The sequence below is a fragment of the Hylaeus volcanicus genome, chromosome 1, assembly GCF_026283585.1.
Source record: "Hylaeus volcanicus isolate JK05 chromosome 1, UHH_iyHylVolc1.0_haploid, whole genome shotgun sequence".
In the NCBI taxonomy this organism is placed as follows: domain Eukaryota; kingdom Metazoa; phylum Arthropoda; class Insecta; order Hymenoptera; family Colletidae; genus Hylaeus; species Hylaeus volcanicus.
The window spans coordinates 8,020,440-8,044,114 of NC_071976.1; the positions used below are offsets into that span (position 1 = coordinate 8,020,440).

A 23,675-nucleotide genomic window follows, 5' to 3' on the forward strand; every position below is an offset into this window, starting at 1 on the left:
ATGATTTAAATATAATATGGCAAATGCATCTCTATAAACTCGTGACATTCTCGAAATTTCAGAGATCGATATCGAATTAAAATAAATAACATCACTTGTCAGGGGTTCGAGGTCGTCCTAATCGCATCTCAGAAGTCTGATGGTCACTTCTGTCGAGTCAAACGCGTTCAGGATTTTCCCCGTCGGTTCCCATGGCTGGCAGCATATTATCTGTCATGTTCCACAAGCCCAGAATTGTCCCTATCGTGTTTCACGAGTCCAAGGTTAACACTATCGAATCTCCCGAGTTCGGATTCAACCCTATCGGTTCCCACGTTTGGGCAGTGGTTTTTGTTCCACCGCACGAGTCCGCGGTTTGCTGACTGGCCTTTCGAAGGCTTTGTTGGTTTTGCTATATTTTTTTGCGATTCGCGAATTGCCATCGATGCTGCCTAATTGTGGTGTTAAATTCTATTTATACAGAAATATTCGAAACACCGCAAATTGACTTTTTTCAGCGATAGAAGAAAATGAATGAAATAAATTTTGTTTGCATAAAAATAGTTTCATTTATACAAACTCCTTTCACGCAACTCCAACTTGCCTGAAATTATTCAGGTGACCTGTTTCAAGTGCCGAACCCTGTACAAGGCATTCAGAAGTACATTGTCTTCGTTCTTGCTTTCGTTGGTGTACCTTCAACGTTATTTTTAATTCTCTCTGCTTTTGTTGCACTTGCGGGTCGTGGAATGCATTCGAGGGATGCAGCGTCGTTATTGTTAAGCGATTACTTTCTCTTTCGCGATCTTGCGACAGCTGTAAGACGTCTTCCTTTAGCGTTCATCGCCGCAGAAAGGGAACGTGTATGCGTGCCCACGTGCCGCCCACATAGGCATTCGAGCGTGTTAAATGCGATACTCGTGAAACGTTTTAGGAATCATCCGTCCGTTCGCAGTCGTTTCAAATTCAAATTCCTTTTTCGAGCCGCGAGCAAGACTAATTGTGCCGCCTCCCGAAGCTACATTTTAGCGACATAGTTGAAAGGAATGCTCTGCTAAACGCGTAGGTTGATCTTCTAGGGACGCATGAATCCTTTATTACATCAATTTCAATTATTGTTTCAATTTGAAAGGTATTATTTCTTGGATGTTTAAAATTTAAAAAAAAGACATCCAAGACATGAGTAACTTATCGAACCAGCATTGTTAATAACTGAGTGCTTTTAAAAAGAATTATGCACTGTAAGTGGACTACGAATCAGTTAATAAATTCCACTTAATATCCAAACAAAACAATGTATAGTCAAGTGTGCATAGCTACCAGATGCCTCCATAAGACAATATCATATCAAAGTTCTGATCAAATTTCCTGAAAGAATTTTCCAAGAATTCTTTCTCTTAGATTGTTGTATCACACTCACTACCCACTCACTCAATATATAATACTGGGTCGTCCAGGAAGTCCGTGCCAATTTTTAAGAAAAATTAAAAGGTACATTCTACAACCTTTTCACCTTTTAAGGGATGCACACATGTTATTTCTTTTCAACCAGTCCGATATATTCAGACCTGTACCACCTACCAAAAGTCGACACGGAGATTCCACGCAACCCAATATAATTTGTAAGCACGGTCAGTATTAGACAATGCAATATTCCCCAAGTATTATAACTCTCGAGGTGATCAGATGCTGCTTCACGTTAAGCTGTGATTTTGCAACCATGCTACCACACCGTTAACCGGCTATTGTCATATCAAGCTCGTTTACGATCCTCGTTCGACCATTGTCTGGCCAAGTTCGTTAAAATGCAATTACTATTCACCTGAAATTCAGTTATCCACTTCCGGGCGATGTAACCTCCCCAAGAGCGGAAGTTACCTCTCCCAGCGTCGAATCGTAACTTGGACTAATTGCTGACAAAATCCGACGGAGTTGTCGCTGGTGGAACACCACGAGACAATGCCAGCAAGGAAATCGATATTCCTGTATTTCCATGTATAATTGCTCCGCATCGAGTTAACTCCCTCTTACGTAAATCCACTCAAGGTTTACGTGGAGGAGGACTCGAACGGCTTTCAATAATTAACCCAGGATGCGAGAGTGATTGATGAACAGCATATTTCATGCGCGGCGTCGACGCAACGGTGGAAACGACGGTTGTGTGCGTCAATCAGCCATCGAGTGTTGTTTAGGGGATACTCTGTTAGGAAGATCGCCGGGACAAAGTGGTTGGACGAAATAATGAGGGCAAGTGTCTTTGGGAGCGCTTGTTCTCAATTGTTAGACATAAGGGTGGATTTTAGGGAAAGCCCTTTCTTCCTGAGTCAAAAAATAGAATTTTATTTATATGTACTAGCTTAAGGGTTTTAAAATATTTCTACTAAATTGTATTTAGAAATGTTAGAATTAGTTACAGTTCTCAATTGTTAGACATAAGGGTGGATTTTAGGGAAAGCCTTTTCTTCCTGAGTCAAAAAATAGAATTTTATTTATATGTACTCTTCTAGCTTAAGGTTTTTAAAAATTTTCTACTAAATTGTATTTAGAAATGTTAGAATTAGTTACAGTTCTCAATTGTTAGACATAAGGGTGGATTTTAGGGAAAGCCTCTTCTTCCTGAGTCAAAAAATAGAATTTTATTTATATGTACTCTTCTAGCTTAAGGTTTTTAAAATATTTCTCCTAGATTATATTTAGAAATGTTAGATTTAGTTAGAATGTCAGACATAAATTTAAATCTCAATTCTCTATCCGAAGCTGTAAAAATATGAATTTGTAAATATCAAACATTTAAGTCTAAAATGTCGCCATTTTATTAATTTTCTTTTAATACTTTTCTCACAGTTCACTCTATAATCACATCCATATCAACCAGCAATAAAATCAATTTTCCTTGGTTTGGACCAATATAATTAAAAGAAAACAATCTTCAACCCCTAATTTAGACATAGATCGTGAATCACAGTACGAACGACGGTCACAGAGCGAAAAGGATCCGACTCCACACCCAATCGTACCACAACAAGCCATTTAAATTCATCAGTCGTGTAAATAGCCCAACCTAATTAGGATCTGACAAGTGTTTCTTAGCAAGTCAAAGACACACGATCATTAAAGTCACTCCTGTCCCTCCTGTAAGCACTGATAACCACTCACTTGACCGCGTTTCGCTCTCCATTGTAACTCTTTCCTGGTCAAATAGCTCCCAGGCTGGATAAGACCATTTCCGATACTTAGGCCGACGTTATCTCGTTCCTATCGATCGGTCACGGTGGAGGGGACCGTGTCTTTCCGTGAATGGGTCCGTAATGCGTTATTCCATCGCGTGCACGGGCTCGTAGCAGGTGACGGCGAACAAAAAGGAGGCGGTCGTGAAAGTTTCGCACAGTCGAGCGGAACGCCGTGTCCGGGGCTATCGTAGTCTCGGTTAATTGTCTCGGGAGGCCTCCCCAGGTTTCGTTTATCTCGTCCCGCGGGACTTGCTTCAAATCTTCGAAGACCCACCGCGTCGAATTTTAATCTATATACTTGAGAAAGTCGCGACAAATCGCGTGATAGCTATGTTGGCCTGAGCACGTGCCTTTAAGTTCGAGGGGACCAGTTAGATCTGGGTTGAGTCATTACTGGAGAGATCTTGAGTTTGGAGGGAGGATCTTCAGGATTTCAGGTTTCCTTTGAAAGTTTTTAATTCGTTTCTGTCAGAGCTTTTGTGTGATAGGGGTATATTTATGTAGGTTTACGAAAATTCATTGTATTTTTTGGGGAAGTTTATAGAGGTGTGCGGGATTCCCGAAAATATTCGGGATTCCCGTAAAATATTCGGGATTCCCGTAAAATGTCCGGGATCCCGAGTTGATTCGGGAATCCCGAGGATACACGAGATCCCGCAAAAATCCGGGATTCCCGAGAATGTACGGGATCTCGAAAATGTTCGGGATTCCCGACAATGTACGCGATATAGAATAATATCTGGGATTTCCGAAAGTGTTGTTATTCTTGAAAATGTCAGCAATTCGAATGTACGGGATTTCGAAATTCCCGGGAATCCCGAACATTTACGGGATCTCGAGATTCTCGGTAATCCCGAATGGTTTCGGGATCCCGGAAATTCACGGGAATCTCGGATGTATTCGGGATTTTGAAATTCTCGGGATTCCATCCCGATCCCGGGAGGAATTCCCGTCCCGACCGGGATCCCGCACACCCCTAGAGGTTTATCATGGCATATTTCTGTAATAAAATAAGATTAAACAAGCGAGGCTTTTGTTTTTAACTTGGAAGAAGACTGAAGAAATTTTTGGTTAAATTTGAAAATAAATGAGAGGAAATATTCTACTGTTTCTGCCATCCTAATATTGACAACGGTTCATATATTATGTCAGTAACTTTTCATAAATTGGTAAAATATTTCCGTCAAATATTCCCTGTTCCGAAAGGTGACATTATAACGTTTCCCTTATCTCTCACACGAGAAGGGTCGATTATGCGAGTCAAAAGTGGCGTCCCAGTCGGAATGTTTGCTACTTGTTCAAACGGCTTTCGGCAAACAACATGGTCCCTTAAGGATAGGAAGTAGAATGGCGCAGTGCAAACGTCACCGAGGGAAAATCGTGGTGGGACTCGAGAAAGGAGAAGCCTCGGTCAACTTGCTCCACCGACGGCGTTTACGCTAGTAGGAGTCGACGCGATGCGCGTTGCGTCAACATACGTCGCTTGACCGTCGTTTCGACGTCCGATGGGTGATTTGACAACGTTTAAATGGACCAAGTGTTTCGCGTGCGCCCCAGAAGAGAATCATCTATCAGTATTATGAATGAAAAAATGAAGGAAAGTAGACTTTATCTCTTGGGATGTTTGAATAGAGGGTAAGTTTGAATGACAGTAAATTGTAGAAAATTTCAAACAGGGATGAATGCCAATAAATGAGAATTTAACATCGAATTCATTGAACAGAATAAATTTATGTAAATTGTATAACTGGAGACTGGCTTTTGAAAACACATCCCCTTCGATTTTTGTTACACGAAATTAACACCTAATTAGACAAATGGATTTATTTCAAAATAATGGGGGTAAACTATTTAAAAGTCTTTTCAACCTCCACTTTTTAGTTCTTTGTTTTCAGGTTATAAAGTATTACGTAAAGCATCGTTAGTAGGCACTAATCAGTCTTGAATATTTATTATTAGCAGCTATTATTAGACTCATTCAGATGGAAGTTATTTCATAAGAAATAAGAATTAGTATTGAAGAAAATCACATGTAAGAGCGCGCATTGACACCGTTCCCCTGTTACGTGGTATTAAGGGCAAAGAAACCTATTCTTCGATACGACTTTTTCATTCGACATAAATATCATGCAAATGCTATTCAAACACTGAATTCTTTAGTTCCATTAGTTAGAAATTCCTTCCAATGAATTTACATTCATAACGTTCCTTAATGGTTTTGCATTCGTAATTTCTTACTTATACAGATTAGTTCGTTTAATAAAATCGACATGGACTTGTTCACCTAATAAAATTTATTGATAACGATCGAAGCCACGTGTGAATACTTCAACAGTACGTATTAAATCAACCCACCCACTGCCAACTACGAGACGTCTCTTAGTTCAAATTGATTGCAATTACTCAAGGGATAAGTTTATATTTATATTATATAGCCTTTTCAGTAAGAAGATCGTAAATTTTCTTTTTAAAACAACAAATTTAATATCACTTTTTATTATCCAAATAATAACCTAGATCACACATCTGTATTAAATCTTGGGGCTCAAGGCAAAACGCTTTTTTCTATCGTTAGAGCGAAGATAAATCTTCATAATTTTTTCATAACAGGAAATAGAATTTGAAGTGACGTGTGTTCAGGTCAAGGGTCGCGAATCTGTTCTTTTTCTTTTTTATTAAAGCTATTAAACCTCCTACGGGATTATTAGCAATATGCACGTAGCTGTGCATATTATCAGTACATATATAGATTTACATTATAATATATGAAATACAATACAATACGACAAAACAATTTTGAAAAAGAGTACAAAACATGAATCAATAATAATAATAATAATATCAAGAATAACAGGCTTATCATTAAGGATATACACAATTGTTTTTCAGAAATTTGTAAATAATTAGCAGCGGTTGAACGAGAGGCTTGTACAGAAAAGCATTCACTGTATATGGAGGATAATATCCGACTTTACATAATTTATGGTTGAGATCTTGCTCTGGACAACCACACTCGCAGTCAGAATTTTCAATGAACTTAACTCTAAAAAGTGAAGCATTCGCGAATCTGTTAATGACACAAGCATATAGCTCCCATAGCTTCCCCCGAAAAATCGAAAATGATCAAAATGACGTTTCCAAGTAAAATTACGATTTCCACAATCATGCCTAATTTCTACGATCCTCCAACCATTTCCTTAAACTGTCCCCTTTCAGGATTACTTGTTCAAGAAGGCCACTTTGTGACGAAGTACTTCTCCAAGCCTTTATGAAAATTCATCCAGAAGAAAATAGACTTCCTTGATTCGTCAACCGGCTTTTCGAGTGGCCAAAAAGGAGCCAGAAACGCTATTGTTCTCGGCTCGAGACCGGTGCAGCCACCGTGTCCCTCGCGCACAGTACGCGAACACGCGTTCTCTTCCGGTTGACCAATTTCGTCACGGGCTTGAAGGCCAGAGATCGTACACGATGCAGCCCCGACACGTGGATTACGTAAGGCAAATCGCTTTCCACCGAATGCAGGACGCCTAGAAACCAGAGAAATGCAGTCAGCCGCTCGGGCCAGCACGCGCGTGCATTATAACCGGCACTTACTTCGCCGGCGGCGGACTATTTTGAAGCTTGGTGATTTTTAGAAATATGGGTCAGCCACGTTCCCTTCTCTGCTCGCCCAGCGTCTTTCTGTCGCGTTTACGAGAACGACACGCACGATTCTCCTCCCTTTATGCGCGCTACTTGAGAATAAAACTATCGACAATGGCCAATTTGAACAGTGCAAAGGTTTCTCCGAGGGGAAATTTATGATTTTATTGTTTTTAACGAAACACAAGTGGTATGGATTTTTATAGAGATTTTCATCGTCATGGCATAGTTTTCAATTAAAGAGCGGAAAGTAACTTTTCCAGCGACGACACTCGAAATGCATTTGTAAATATGGCGTTCTAGGTTGCTCCACTATTTTCAAAGCGGCATTTAGTCTTCGCCCATAGCCTCCAGATTGTCTCAGAGTATTTTCTCTTTAATCTCTTTGTTTTCAGTTTATTAGCTATTATTTTCATGTTCTCTTTCTGTAACACACTGTGCAAAAGAAAAGAAAATATGGTTAATGCAAACCTTTGCAGCTACTATATATTTAAAAGTGATACCTCATTATGCAAAGAGAGTAGTATATAATTATAAATACAGATACAATTTTTCTTATACATCAATTCATTTTTCTTTAATACACTATGCAAAAGGAAATATAGCAACTGTACAGGAACTTACAGGAGCCACGTATCAAAATGGAGTCCTAATAAATATGGAGAACGGAGTATAATTACATGCACAGGGCAATAATTAAATTGCTTTCGCGACCCACGGTCTGCCTACGTTCTATTTTCGGATCACTTTGATCACGCAATCATAGGCTTAACGTTGTATATCTAGCGCGGACCACCTGATTCCGGATCAAGAGATTATCATCTCGAGTACATGGAAACTGGCGTATGTGGACCAAATGATCCGCAGATAAATTTAGCAGATTAGCCGCATTAGCCCGAATTGTTGACCCGCAAGACGACCTATAAGTGCGTTGAACTCATTCCTCGCAAACCGTGGGACTGCTCGATGTGACAAAATTATTCAATCCGGTCGCCCTAACGGATATTTCGAAACTGAGCAAAAAATTCACAGGCAATTCATCATCCTGATACCGTAGAAATCGTACAAACGTTTATTTAACGCAATATTTCGATTGGCTTTGATGATGGAGCTCAAACAGGAATTTAATATAATTATTGCGATATAATTGTAATAGTTATAATTATATTTGCAAATTGAAAAATGCAAAAAGAAATAGTAAAATTATTATCTACATTTATTTATGAGATATGTTATACATGTACCATGAATACATGAAATCTTGACTAATAAAGGGAAGCACGATCTCCTAGAAGAATTTCGAGTATCTTTTCCTACATTTTCTCGGAACGACGCAAACGTTTCAAGAACGCTCGGCGCGGCTGAAAAACTAAGCCGCAACGAGTGTGAACATTTACACAACACTTTAAAGACCTCTTCGCGGGTATATTTGCAGCCAAGGAGGAGCTCGAGAGGAGCAAATCAGGAAGCGTTTAAATCCTCGAGCAATGAACGCGACGCGAAGAGTTTCCCGTTCTCGCTACGCAGTTTCCGTCGTGCTGGATCAGACTAGCTCGCGAAGTGGCAGGAGTTTAAAATTAGGCGACAAATGCAGGAGGTTTTCGCGATTTTCGTTTCCAGTATGCGCGACATAAAAAACCGTCTTCAACGCGAATAATTATTCACGGTTGTTCAATTCTTGAAAAAAAAGAAAAAAAAATAGAAATAAAAGATATACGAGTTCTCAGCACCTTTCTTCGAACGAACGACAGATACGAAGGAAGAAAGTTTCGCCTGTTTCTGTTGTAAGAAACATGGTGGGTTAAATCAGCCTCGAAAATTTGCAATAAATTTTGAGGTATGCATGGTTGTGCTGCATTGTATGAAAGCGGCTGTCAGGTGAGAAAGATATACAGTACATTAATAGTCAAGGTCCCGTGAGGGCAGAGATGAGTGACATTAAGGTGAATGTGCTACATATTAAAAGCAGAGTTCCGACGAAGCACTGGAACTTTATTCGTTGCTTAACACAGCTTCCATCATGTTCCAAATCCCCATTACGTAATCCTCATTATCTTGATGTCGTGTGACGTTGAGCATTATCGTTCCTCAGCCTGTCAAATTTGCTCTTCAGCGTGAGATAAAAATATCGTAGTTTACGACCGCACGTAAAACTTGAAAGCTATTTTAAGGCAACGAATTCTTTACAGAAATATATACGTACATCTCATTCGCTATTTGTATTGCAGCTGGACGATACGGCGTTGCAGCTGTACAAGGACGGCGACTACGGCGCTTACCTGGACCTCGAGGCCTCCATCAATGAGCAGCAAGAAGAATTCGAGGGCTTCCAAACAAAGTAAGTCTTGCACCAAATCTAATATCATCAATAAGAATCGTTACTTCTCGATATATAATAGAAACACGAATATCTTTTCAATTTTTATTATGCCATTTACCGAATGAAAATCCTCGAAAATGGCAGAGATTAATTATGAATCTTTTCTATCGTGTCACTTCCATTAAAATGCTAAATTACTATTTACATTAAAAAGCGTATGACGCTTGCGCATAGCACAGTATCATAAGAAATTTTAGACAATTGCATTCAAAGACGGGAACGTACGGCCAAAATAGTGGGTGACCGTATTAATATGTGTCCCATTGTATTTTGTCTGCGGCGTGGCGAGATGAATTGGAAACTCTGAGCCCCGTCTCCTCTTACCTTTGATCCCCTGGGATTCTATGTACTTTACCTCTTCTGCGTTGGGACAACTGAATTATACAGGGAACCATTCCTGAGATATATGACCAAACTTCGGAAGCGTGTTCCAGTAAGTCCAGGGATGAAAAGGTATCATACGAGCATAGGCGGAGTTAGAGTCTTGCGAACTTGCGTGTCAAGTTCAACGAATTTTCTTGCTGTTTATACCCTGCAATTTCGATGATTAATCCGAGTGTATGTAGAACAGTTCCATTATGGATATCTGTATACCTAACTCGAAGAAGCTTGTTTAAGAAACGTCGCTGGTAGTTTATAAAGAATTCAATTGAGGTGTTAGCCTTTTTTCAGAGATTGTTATGGAGACTTTGGATAAATCGACTTGAAGTTTCAGAGTGGAATTTCTAAAAGAATAGTACACATTCATATAAGTTCATGGATAATTAAGATTGCTAAAAGAATAGTCTAAAGTGATCTAAGCTAGTATACTATTAGTTGAAACGTACATAATCATAATTATTCTCTACAAATCAGATAGGATTTCATAAATATTTTTCGTTATTTACTTTATAATAAATTTCAAGTAAAAAAGACAGGCGTATAACACTTTTGGTGAGACTATATAAAATTCTCCTTCGCAAAGAATTCAATGCAGTTATTTTTTAATAAATCTAAAGTTCAAAATGATCCACCTATTAAAAAAATGTTATTGTACATAATTTGAACAACAATATACCTACTAGATACCCTTCTAAGAATTTTCTAAAATTTCACACGGAATCAGAGTGTACGAAATTCAATTCGCCATGGGTTTCACAGCAATACTCCTAACAGATAAGAAGCTGATTTTTCCTGGGAAACCGGAAAGCATTGAAGCTGAATTCTCGTATCGGATTCGCGTTAAGACCGAATCGAGTTCGTCGATATCACCGCGAGAGAGGGTTAGTGGCTGGAAGCATTATTACGTATCTATTATTTTCTTTTCTTTTTCATCATTTTACTTTTCCTCGACTTTCCTACTTGTGTTTCTTATTGAATTTCTTATTCTTCGGCAGTAATGTTCTTCTTGTATCCCTTGCAATCCCAAGCTGTTATAGTTGTTCTTTCAGTAGAAATAATAATTCGTACATTCATCATTCAGTTGAGTAAAGGTTATATTAAATGTTTTTACCGTGTACCAAGAAAATTACTGATTTAATTTACAGTTGCCTATAGAACTAAGGATAAATGAATCATGTCAAGAATTTTACAATACATACTTTCATTCACAAACAAATCACTCAAAAAGTATATGAATTCGTCTTACTATGTATCTAGAAAACTACTTAATTCATAGTTTTCTTGAGCATGAAGAATAAACAATAAATTCATAAATTTGGAATACATACTATCATTCATAATCAATTCAATAAAGAATTTATGAATGAACCTTCTTGCTACTATCATTGATACGCGATGTTCTCGTGTCTCTTTCTCTATCATGCACAGCAATAAGAATTGTCCTAAGGATCAATAAATATCGAATATCAATAGATACCGTTCAAAGTAACCAAAGAACAAAACAAGAAAGAATTTCTATCGCGCGATTCTCTTCTTTTTTTCGAGTTTTCATTGATTTCCCGCTTCCATTGAGCCTACGCGGCCGCTCACTCGCAGCACAATGGCCGCTGAAAGACGCGAAAGACTCATCGCGTTTATTGTGTCTGTTCTTGCGAGGGACCGACTTCCTTCTCGGGCCGAACCGATATGAATTACTCATTGGATGAAAATTACATCCCACGGGTCCGTGTTCTCGTCGAGCGAAACTTGTGCAACTGCGTGCGCGAACCGCGATTCTCCGTTGACTCGCTCGCAGGCTCCGACCAGTGAATCTCATTCGTCGCGAATTAAAACGACCAAAGTGTCGATCACTGTCTTTCAATCATTATATTAACACGATGGCCCCCGCGTCAAAATAAATCTGGATAGGATTCGTGAATTTGGTAATGTTACAAAATTAAATTCTACAAAATAAAATTAATCTATAATCAACTCACCATTTGCATTATTATAATACTATTACCTTGGTAGCCAATACATCCGAATTTAACTCACTACCAAATCAAATCACACATAAACATTTTACCGCCTAAACTCCTTAAAGAAAAGAATTCTTTCGTACTTTATCATTCAAAGCACTATATTGTTCATGAAGTTCCCTCTTTTTCCCAACGCAAGCTTCCTGCTCCCGTGGAAATTGCACTTTCTTGCGAAGTTCCAGCGGTTACGGAAATACGGTACGGTATAAAAAAAAATGGCCACTCTTGCATTTTTGGGGGAGTACGACAAAGTTTTCCCCAAGTCCGCGACTGAGACCGGGGGATACGTTCAGCGGAAGAATTTTCCTCGCGTATGAAGAATTTTCGTTTGTTTAAATTTGAAAAGTTCCCGGTTGGACCACTTCGCTCGATAGTTGCCTGGATTTTAGAGCTTATCCCGCGTTGGTGTCCGCGTTGGTGTCCGCGTCAACAAACGAGGTTACCATTTCCTTGTTTTCTCGGTCGTGTTCTCTGTGTGCTGTTCACGTTATATTGATTTCCACTGCGTTATTGCCTCTACGGGGCGGCTGGAACCGCTCCAAATCGCGCGGACTTGCTGTAACTCGCCCCGACCCTGTAGGACCTGTAGGGACCGGTTGGTATTCGCTGGGATCCACTCTGACACGTTCGCTTGCTCGAGTATACTGCTATAGCCCTTTTCGAGGCGCCCGAAACCGCTCTTATGGGCTCCGTAATTCGCTGGGGGTCCTTTTAATATGCTCGAAGCTGCAATTTGCTCCTACTCGCCTCGATTCGCTTGGATCTGTTCAAACCTGCTATGGATCGATTATATTTTATAATTTTTACAACGCTATATTTCTCTGTTGTATTTTCTTATTTATAGGAATTCAGTGGAAATTATCATTTAGTGGTATTATTTAGGTTCGAGAAGGTTGGAATCAATTATATTGAAAACATAACTTTCAGATCACATCCTATCGCATGATATTTCGTAACGTAATTGTAGTTTTTTCATAGGATGACGTATAGGTAAGCCTTACTCGTATTGTGTGTCTGATGACTAATAACAATATTGATAACTGTTGGCATCACTCTGAAATGTCAAAATGCCTTGGAATTATCTGAGGAGACAATAATCCATTAGTAGATATATGTTTATAATTTCAATATCCATCGGCGATTACACTGAATCTGAATCCTTGATTCTTGTTCACCAGTGTTCGCAATGATAATAATACAAGTTCGATGCCTATCACGTCTCAAGGGTAGCATGGACGATCGTCGAAAGATGAGGAATGGGAGTCACGCACCAGACGAGGGCAAACCGAGGTTAAACAAATGTTTGCGCAGGGGTATTCGTTCCAATATTTGAAACCCCGGAATTTCCACGAACCGCAAAACGACGTCATACGTTTACCGCGCTCGCCCCCTTTTCCATTCTCTGTTCGGCTGTACGCTCGGTTGGACGCGCGATACAACGACCGAGCTGGTCCGATTTTTTTCTCGCTATTCAGCCGTGGCCACGAACACCGATCGGAGCCAGCGACACGACTCGTGAACTCGCCTCGTCGAAATGGAAACGCGCGCCACGGATTTTCCAGTCCCCCGATATTGGCTCCGCTAGGTGAAATTTGTCGGGCGACCGTGATGCCGTACACGCTTCACGGACGCGTCGATAACCTCCACCGATTCCCCATTTTCTTCCCCTTTCGCGGGAACAACCCACCTCGAACAGCCTCCGCGGGCGTGCAAACGGCGCGAAGGAATTCTTTTTGCTCCGTTTCTATTTTGTATTCGTCGCACGACGCGTTCGGGTGGCTCGTATCGACGCTTTTTGAATCGAGTGATAAGGCTGGCGTGCGGTTCCACGCGATGTGTAATTCCCGGCGATGGGAGCCGGCCTCTGAATATAGGGCGTCGCGTAGGGGGGCTGGAATCGGTCTTCGGTGAGATGATTTCTGGGGGTTGGGGGTTGAGGGTTGATATTCGTGGTTCTGAATTTTTTTATTTTACAAGAGAGTGCATTTCAGGGGTCTACGGTTGATTGGAGTTTAATAGGTGGAGCCGAATGTTGGAATTATATTATATATGTAAATTTGAATACATAATAGGGATGAGTGAAAGATTTTTTGGGATTGGATCTTGGCATTCTTGCTTTTGAATTTTTCTACTGGGCAAAAGAGTATCTTTCAAGTGTCTCTAGTTGATTAGGATTTGACACATGCGGTTGAATGTTGAAATTTCAGTATATAGACAAACTTGAATACATAGTAGCAATGATATTTATTTAAAAACGTGTAACGTCCTGTAATATATTATGACATTGATTGATTTATTTATTTTTATTGATTTATCAAGGAAAAAATGATGCGTAACTACTGAAAATAAAACAGTCCATACACCTATGTGTATGATGAACATCTACTGTTTATTTGTACATAAAACCTATGTATAATCTTTTCCTGGAAAAAGTATGAATGTGAATTTTGTTAATACGATTTTAAACATTTTTTATAAGTTTCTCATTTTATTTTAAAATTGAAACTATTGTATAGGAAGTTGAATGGAATTGGTTATTCGCGAATAGAAAGTTCAAGAGGATTGAGTGAAGAAGGAAAAAAGATGGCAGAAGAGATATAATTATTGTAGAGAAATAAAATGAAGTATATTTGCGGTACAATGGCTTCCAGGTATATGCTATTATTAACCTAACCGCGAGATATCATCAATATCTAATTGTTCCAGGCCCATCACAACATGTTACATCAATATTTTACCTATTGTCTTACTTCTCCTTTGTGTTTCTCTACTTCGTTTAAATCAGCACTGGTACTTCGACTTCAATTTGAAATTTATTACGTTTTGCACTATATCCGCCTACAATTGTTCGAAGAATTGGTGAAAGTCCAGAGTTTGCAGATACAAAGGAGACTTTCTATTGAGATGAGGTGCTTTGTTTGTCTCGTATCCAATACCTATTTACTGTAGCTTCCTGTAACGATATTTTAAGTGCTTCTTTAATACCATTAGTTTCAAATTTTATGTGAAACTATATCTAATCAGACGTTGTACTCAGAATAAAATATCGTGTCTATGACAAGGGGTTGGAATATTATGAAATATTCTTTATACGAATAGTATGAAACTAATTGCATAGAGCTAAAAACTGTGAAAATAATTGTGAACAAATATGATTGATCAAATTCTTTTCCACTCTGTGTAAATGTTCATTGACCAAATTATAAGTCGCTTACAAACATCCAATTTGTAATCTTCTCGACACTCAGCTGGGATTATAAATTCGTGCATCATCCTCAGAGGATTTAGTGCCAAATGCCGTGGAAATCGGCTGTTTAATTTTACTTGTGACACAATCTGTTGCAAGACACAAAACAACAAGATTGCGAAAGTGATCAGGCACGAAATTAGAAAATACAAACACAGCAATGTTTAGCTTCGTGCTAGAACGTTTAATCAAATAATGGTACGATTTTGCAGTCATATCTTATATATCATCCATCCTTTATCAGGCTAAAATTCCCTGACATTTTCCAACCTGTAACATCTATCAACCAGTTTAATAGACTTGGACATCTCGATAAGCCACTAATCGACTTTGCGTCTGAACTTCTCAATTTTCTCTCCCATCGTTCCTGCAAACCAGTATAAAGTTTATCAAACGGTGTGGGCAAGTGTCAGCCATAATGAATAATATTCGTGTGAATATTCTTGGGTAATCTCGACTTACGCAATTGTCGATCAAATTTTGCACAGACTTTTTCTTGCGTACTTCCATCAGAAAAATTCATCCAGTCCTTTTCAAGAATGCTCCCTCGTACATTCGTCGACCTGGAATGTTTTTATCGACATGGAGACAGTATTGTATAGGTTTAGAACGGAAAGGACTCCGAGTCGTAGGTTTGGAACGTTGAAGAGGCACAACGTTTCGGAGTACAACGTCCCTGGAGCCCTGTCATAAGTTCCAGACAGTTTTCACCCGTCGCTTCGTTCGCGACGCATGGGAATAAATTGCCGCGAAATTCTAGGACGCCGGTAGGTACACGCGCAATGCTACACGGTGAAAATTATGGCGATCAATCTCGCGTGAATAGGTAAGAACGCAACGGCGGTGGTTGCTCGCACCGCGTGTAAGTAGATCCACGGAGAAGTGGAAAATCCAAGGTCACGATGGGTTAATTAATTACATTTGTCTCGACGTGCAATCTAACCGCAACGAACTTGAGTTTCTGTCGTCTGTCGCTGTAAGATCGTTAACTTATTAACGGATTTAACGAAGACCAGAGAAGCTGATAGGTAGGAAGCTCTAGTCACATTTTCCTTAGGTCGAACTAGCAACTCCTAACGTTTTTGATATTAAGTTCTAAAATTATTAGGTTGTCCCAAAAGTTTCTTTCGTTTTATTAGTAATTAATATATACACAATATTTTATGTTTAATGTTACATTACTGAATTCTGTACGATTCGTTTCGCTTCATACTGTTACAGCATCAATGTCTAAGAAATTAGATTGTCTATTTATATAAACACTGGCACAGAAAATAATTGAATGCAACTCACGAAAGAAACTTTTCGGATAACCTAATATTAATAAAACTAGCAACTTCTAAAAGGTTTTGATTTTAAGTTTTGATATTATTAATAAAACCCCTCGTTTTACAACAGGCTGAACCCCTTCTTATCACCTTGAATTTCAAGCTTGAATTCCAGCTTTCAATTTTAAATTCTGTTATTTTATTTAAACGAATCTCGCCTTGTAACAATCTGGATATGAAACCCTTCTTTTCTTTTAGAATGACGAAAGTTTTATGAATCAAGATCTGCATTTTTCATAGAAGAGACCTCACCTGAGATAGTTTGAATCCTTCTTTTCATTCGAATAGATGAAAGGGTAAGATCGAATAGAGACTAAGAGCCGTCTTTGCAATGGATCGAAGCTTTCGTGGAGCAATGTTAGGAACTGCAAACGTGTTAGAAATTATTGGAAACACGGTGTCGTGTCTCGAATGGTACGAAGTTGGAACCGAACGAAAACGTTGTGTAAACTTTCGATGGATAGACAAGGAGTTTGACATGTAGACAGGGGAATTGCATACACCGTAGCTTGGAGTTGGCTTTGCTCAAGATGAAACCCATTCCTATCCGCTAAGATCAACTATAACCCGCTTCAATCCTCTCTAACTCGATCCTACTTGTTCAGACTTGCTGGTATCGGTGCCAGAACTTTGGAAAGTTATATTGCTGGACTCCTAAATATTTCATTTCTTTGATCGTAATTTTAGAATTTGTTATATTGCAAAGTATAACATGTTTTCTTTTTTAAATTTCTTACGGTTGTTCTCGAATTAAAGGGCACGTACCATGAGTGAATTGGAGCGAATATATTTTTCAAGCATTAAAAGATAAATTGTCACTTTGACTTTTTCTTAAAAATTGGCACGAAATTTTTCTACAGCCTAATATATTCTTCCTCCCACCAATCAGTTTCACCAGCTTCCAACGACTACCATGAAATACTTGCCAATCAAATTCCTCCATCCATAAACATCCACCGATTCTATTCACCGAAAATAAAAAAAGCTTCAAAGCTGCTTTCTAAACGCTCAGCCACGCGTCTATGGTCCCTGGAAGCGCTTTCAAGAGAAACTTCAGCGTTGATTCAGTCCCGCGTCACGGTGGGTGGCGGCGCGACCACGCCAGTGAACAATTTGTTACCGCGGAAAGTCCGTCTCTTTGTGCGCGGAACCCTGACACCCGGCGAAACCGCACGGCGGAATTACTTTTCGCGAAACACGGTGGCTTCGGCCAAAGGTAATCGCGAGCGAGCGTCCAATGGTCGAGCGCGTGGGTGGACCACCGCGTGGCATTAGCGCGGAGATAAACGACTCGTTACCCATGCGGGGCTACCGTTCTCGAAGATCGCTGATTTTCATCGCGCGACTCATCGTTAGGATCGTGTCCGCAATTTTCCGTGCGGAAAATTCTTGTACAACGGGGAATCGTTGTGGGAGAGATGCGCGGAGTTGCGACAAACGACTTGACATGGGAACTAGGCGCCGTCGTATGCGGGCACGGCCCTGCAATTTTCCATTTTATCTGGTACAAGGGTGCGAAGACTGTGTGAGGGATTTGTTTGTCGAGTGAACTTCTGGCATGATTTTCGAGGATAATGGCGATGATTGATTTTCTGATTTATTAAGGTATTCGTTCTTGATTTCTTAATTTTTCTATTTATGGTCATATTCTGGAGCATTTGATAGAACACCTATTTTTGCTTAGAACACCTATCGACGCGAGCACTTTGGAGTTTCTGAACAGATATCTTTGAAATGATATTTGCTTCTCAATTTTTCAGGTGACGAGTCTGCAGATGACTAGCAGGTTAAATATATGAATTAACAAAAATGAATTAAAAATATTTGTATTCTCAAAATTGTTAGTCATGCTGAACAATGCTAATCTTGACAGATATTGGCTAAATAATCTTCCAATTATTGACACCTACAAAATTATAATTATACGTAATTTATTGTCATCTCACGAACTCCATGTAAGAAAAATGTATTTGGCTTTGATTTTTCCCAATTACGATAGATCAGTTACATATTCTATGCTTTCTTCTTAATATATCGAAATCAATTGAACAAGGTCTTATTATTTGTATAAATTTCGATAGAAATTGCATTGAAAAGCAGTTCTACAGAAATTTCCTTGCGTCGTTAATACTCCGAAGATGCTCCTCGCCGAGATGAAGAGTATCTGCTCTACATATCTAGAAACTTTTACCAAACTCGGCATAGAACATTACGCTAATGTTCCTGGCGAGTTGATTAATTTCTCTAGTAGAACTAGTTCGCAAGTTTTATTTTCCGTCTGATAAAGTGCACCCTTGGCCGTGATTTACGTGTTCCTCTCGGAGAGAGAAGATCGCTGCGAGGTCTTGAAAACTCATTAGGTCCATTCAGGAGTTGTTGTGCTCAGGTTTCTCGAAGGTACGGGAGAACTTCCCTTCTTACAAGTGAAAATAATCTAGAGAAGTAGCTTTCCGTGTCAGGGTAAAATGAAATAAGAAGTGATGCCTTTTTATACTAATTATGAGCAACAAACGCGAGGCGGTGGTATTAAAACTGTATTACCAAGTAGCGTGGTTATTGTAATTTAACGTTGGGAGAGGTTAACCGACTTCTTTAGTCTGGGAATTTCCTCTTTTCGTTCGTTAGCAGCTAATCTCGCTTAAAAATTAATTCTATCTTAATGATCAAAAGATCTGTATTCACGCACTTCGAAGGTCGCTTTATTCTTCTTCCTTTATTAATAATCGATCGCAGTTATATGCTCGCATTCGATAAATTCAAATCTACGATATTGTTTTAGATTCGTACACCGCATAAAAGAAAAAAATGGCACAAAACAAATCGCATAAAACAAAACCGTACAAAAACAGGTTTGACGTTGTATAAATGTAACTCACGTATAACTCGCATGAAATAATAATAATAATAATAATAAAATTTCCTAATAAATGGTAGACAGAACGCAGCAACGATGCGCAGATGCACCCATAGGTGAACACCCGACTCGCCTTCCTCCTTTCTTCGTACGGGCGCGGATAATGCATAAGGCATCTCGGCTCGAGGACGTATGTACACACCTTAACGATCCTTGGGACCGATACGTAGGAAGCTGATTACTCATCGCGCCGTCTATGCCGAACGTTTAGCGACTTATTGTGCCTGGTTATTGAACCCCTGGGAGAGTACCCACTATCCGCACCGCTCTCCCGCCTGCCACCCGCTGCCGTCTCTCAAGAGACTGCACGAGGGCCGTTATGCCCGCGGATATTGTACGCATAGCTTCCATTATAATTATACGCGACCAGTGTCGTACCGGTACCTACGTGCATTCAAACAGGTTACGTAAGTCGCGAGGGGGCGAAGGGAGGCTCGATGACACCAGAGCTTATTAGCCAAGGGATCCGCTGCTTTCAGTTAACCCTGTTCCATAATGGAACCATTTGAAGGCTAGATAAAAATAACTGCTGTGGAACAATTAGTGGAAATTATTTTCTGCTGTTGTACCAATTATGTGTACCAAAATGATTAATTCGAGAAACCAATCCTATATCATTCTTGCTATTTCTTAAAAATTCTTATAATTACTAAAACAAACATTCAACAATAGATTGATTTTGCTCCAAATCTAACCAGGTGTTACCTTGACCTCTGAGAATTAAATTTCCAACAAAATATACATCATCAGTAGTCAAACACCTTAGGTATGGAGCTATTTATTTATAAACTAGCTATAATTTAAAGAGGAATAATAAAATTATAGGAGTTTAAATCTTCCCATGGAAGAAAATTCCTCTAAAGAAGAAAATTCCTTTTTAACGATATCCACCAAGTATCACGAGGATGAAATTCATCCCTTCTAATTATCAGAAAGGAATTCTTTTACCATGGTCTTTCTACGGTTACTTAATCACCACACCCTCAATCGAAAATCAAAATAAAATAAAATAAAATAAAATTCTAAATTAAAACAGAACGACTTGTATAACTTTTTAAATTTTTTCGCAATTTATTTCTCTTTTTCTTCAGCAACGAAAAGTGGCGATTGTTATGGGAATCTTTTAAATGACACGTCTCGGACGATACTATTCATACTGTAATTAATGAACCGTTGCGAAAAACTCACAGACTTGACGAAACGGGCCATTTTAGACTCGCATCACCATATTTACAGCTTCGTAGTCGAAATCTAGTTAGCATAATAATGGTCGACCCTTGGCGTATGACACGTTACCGTAATCTATACAAAACAGCAATATAAACTACGCCAATAAATCGGCTCATTAATGTCGTCGCGATATAACGTAACTTGAGCACGTTGTCACGCTAATGATATTAGCAGCCTCGGCCGAAGGACATAAAGCAATTCACCCGTTGTTATGAATGAATGTCCGGGTATTTACACACTTCCTCCATTAGTAACATTAACCGTATCGCATAGCGCTGCCAGTCTAATTGCAGACCGTGTATTTAGCGACGTGTAATCGCTGGTACATCATGGTCTTTGTTCCCAAATTATAACGTATGATTCAGAATCGAATCCATTTGAAAACAGTATGTTCCTAACAGATCTCGGACGATTTCTTCATTTTTATCTTTTACATGTTTCAAATACGTTCAAATGTTTCTATTAGTCCTGGTAACTGAGAAAAATTCAGAGTTTTAAAAATCTTTTCTTATACATATTAGCTGCAATAAGAGCATGAAATAGGTCTTCAGTTAGTTTAAATTTGCAAGAATATAATAATATATTTACTGTAACTAATTTTCGTTAATTGTAATTTTAATACGAATAAGTCATAACGAGCAATTTCTTTGTATCTTTTGTTTCGAAAGAAATTCTTGAATTTTAGCGATAACACCTGATAACCCTCGTAATGTAAAAGAGTAGCTCCATTTAAATACGAAAAAGTTCTTGCATGCACCCAGTAAATAATCATCCAAAGATCATCAAAATCTGCGCGTGTACCGATCGTCCATTGTCGTAGCCACTTTTCCCAGCTACCAATAACATAAGCTGTATTTACCTTGTCGATGTTTACTTCCTACCTCCGCAGAGGAACGATTTCACGCTCGTGCGTTCTACCTAATCGTGCTACTCTAACGATCTCCGCCGCGTCCTCTAACAAAAGATCAACCACAGCCATAAAACTACATCCTTACGACGCAGCAATTTGCAAATTATAATCATAAACATTTATCGAGGCTGCGACCTAATATGATAAACACTGTGATCGAGCCCCAAGAGCATAAAAAAAATGACAATTTCCGCCTTTCGCGAATCCCGTCCACGTCGTTCGCGAGACAAAGTGAAGCCTTCGAAAAGGGAACATTCAGCTATTGTTTGTACGGTTCATTAGTCGGATAGTTCACCGTGATGTACGGCGTCTTTCGCGGAAGTGGAACGAAGGTAAGTGGACGGCAAACGGTTTTAACGAGCGGATCGAATCCTTCGATAGGATCCTCTCGATGCGGCTCGTGGACGATCGGACGATCAGGAGTGACTTGTTTGACACGGTCTTTATTATGACGATCGAGCAGAACCAGGCGTCTTCGCGGTGTTTACTAGAAACGATTGTTTCTCGGTTCCTACGCGATTGCCTTGTTCCTTTTCCGTTTCACGTTTTACCGTCGATCGAGGATGACGTTGTTCAAACGTCCACTTTTTCATTCGTTGAATCTTCCAGGCATTCAATTGTTTGATCTATCAAACGTTCAACCTTTCAGTCGTTCACGCGTTCAGTTCTTCAATCGTTCAATCCTTTAATTTAATCGATTAAATGTTCAGTCTTTCGATTGATCAATCATTTCAATGTTTAAGCTTTTAATCGTACACATGTTCAGTTCTTCAATTGTTCATTCCTTTTATCGATTAAATATTCCGTCTTTCAATTAATCAATCATTTGAATGTTCAAGCTTTCGACCATTCAATCATTCAGCTGATTAATTCTGTAGTCATAAAATTTCGATCAAGAAATAAAAAATTATCGTCAAATACCATTAGCCTCGTTAGACTGTAGTCTTATTATTAGTTAATCATTTTAAACGATTGAATTGGATTACGTACAATAAGCATTTCTCAAATTCAATTTTCTAAGAAATAAGTATCTTCTGTGAACTCTAAAGTAAAATTCATGCAATAGTGATTAACCCCTGTCCCTTTCATTAATTGATTACAAAATTAATCAATTAATGAAACAGATAGGGGTTAATCACTAGTGCGTGAATTTTTAATCTGTTACAAAAGTCCTGTCGCCATTGTAACAAACATTGAACACGAACTATTGCCGTAGAAAGTAATTGCATAGATCGAAGAAGGCGAAAGGTGGTTGGAAACGAGCATCGAAGGAAAGAATGGGGAAACAAAGAGGATGCTGCGCTGGTAAAATGGATACCTAGCGTCGCGGAGGCAATATTCACGGTCAATTGCAGGAGCATTAACATCTTATACAGGCAGCAGCTGCCACTTGCGTAACTGATACTTTCGGTGGCCGTGGAGGGTTTCTCTTTCTTGCTTGCTTTGTTCCCGCGCCACTTGGCAGAGATTTAGCGCGATTAACTATCGTTAGCAGCTGCGGCGAAACACTCTCGACTTTTTTTCTTTCTCCGTTAAATGTTCGCTACTTCTTCTTTCTTCGTTAAACGCACGGTTTCGCGTTGCCGCGGTCCATCGAGAGTTCTCTGGGTTTTCTTTTCGTCCAGAATTCTGTCGCGTAATTTTATACGCAAACGACGAATGCAAATGGAATTAGGGTCAGGTTGTCTTATTTGAATCGTCGCGTAGCGCGCCAATCAGTGGACAAAAATCGGAAAAATAAATATTTATGTGACGGGAGCAAATCTTATTGAAATTTTAGAACGTCGTTGGTTTTACGACAAACACTTGTCGGTAAACAAATAGATTTCTGTCGATCATGGTTAGAGATGTGAAACTTCTGCAACTTTTTACCACACGATAATCTTCATATTGCTCGTACCTCTAATTAAACAGAATGTTGAGAAATTAGAGGTACGAGCAATATGAAGATTATCGTGTGGTAAAAAGTTGCAGAAGTTTCACATCTCTAACCATGATCGACAGAAATCTATTTGTTATCAAATAGATAACTATCATATAACTATACCTATAATTATCAATATAAAATATCTATCAGATATATAAACGAACAGCAAAATTTGTTTGAACACTAAACAAGCACACCAGGAGTAATAAAATACATTGTTTACGAAATAATGCTTTTTTCATCGAGAACAAAAGGTGGAAGAAGGAAATCCGTAATTGTTTGTTCGTAACGTTGCTTTCTTCTTCACGTGCTTCGCCCTTCTTTCTGGAAATCGGACGTTTCCGAATGATCCCCGGAATAAATCGCATAACCGGGTTTAGAGATCTATTCCCAGGATATCGGCTGGTCGTCTGTGCCGAGCGTTTCTCGTTTCTCGTTTCTCGTTTTATAAATATCCATCTGCGTTTCCATCGAACGGAGGCGCGAACC

The 23,675-nt window shown here is 39.2% G+C and overlaps 1 protein-coding gene across 2 annotated transcripts in view; it reads left to right on the forward strand.

Annotated features, from left to right (window-relative positions):
* LOC128881576 (FH1/FH2 domain-containing protein 3) overlaps nt 1-23,675 on the forward strand; it is a 258,099-nt gene that overhangs the window by 76,959 nt on the left and 157,465 nt on the right. For both annotated transcript variants that reach the window (XM_054132795.1, XM_054132786.1), the window contains exon 2: nt 9,080-9,189. In XM_054132795.1, the coding sequence (XP_053988770.1) occupies nt 9,080-9,189 (110 nt within the window). The remainder of the gene's footprint in view (nt 1-9,079; nt 9,190-23,675) is intronic.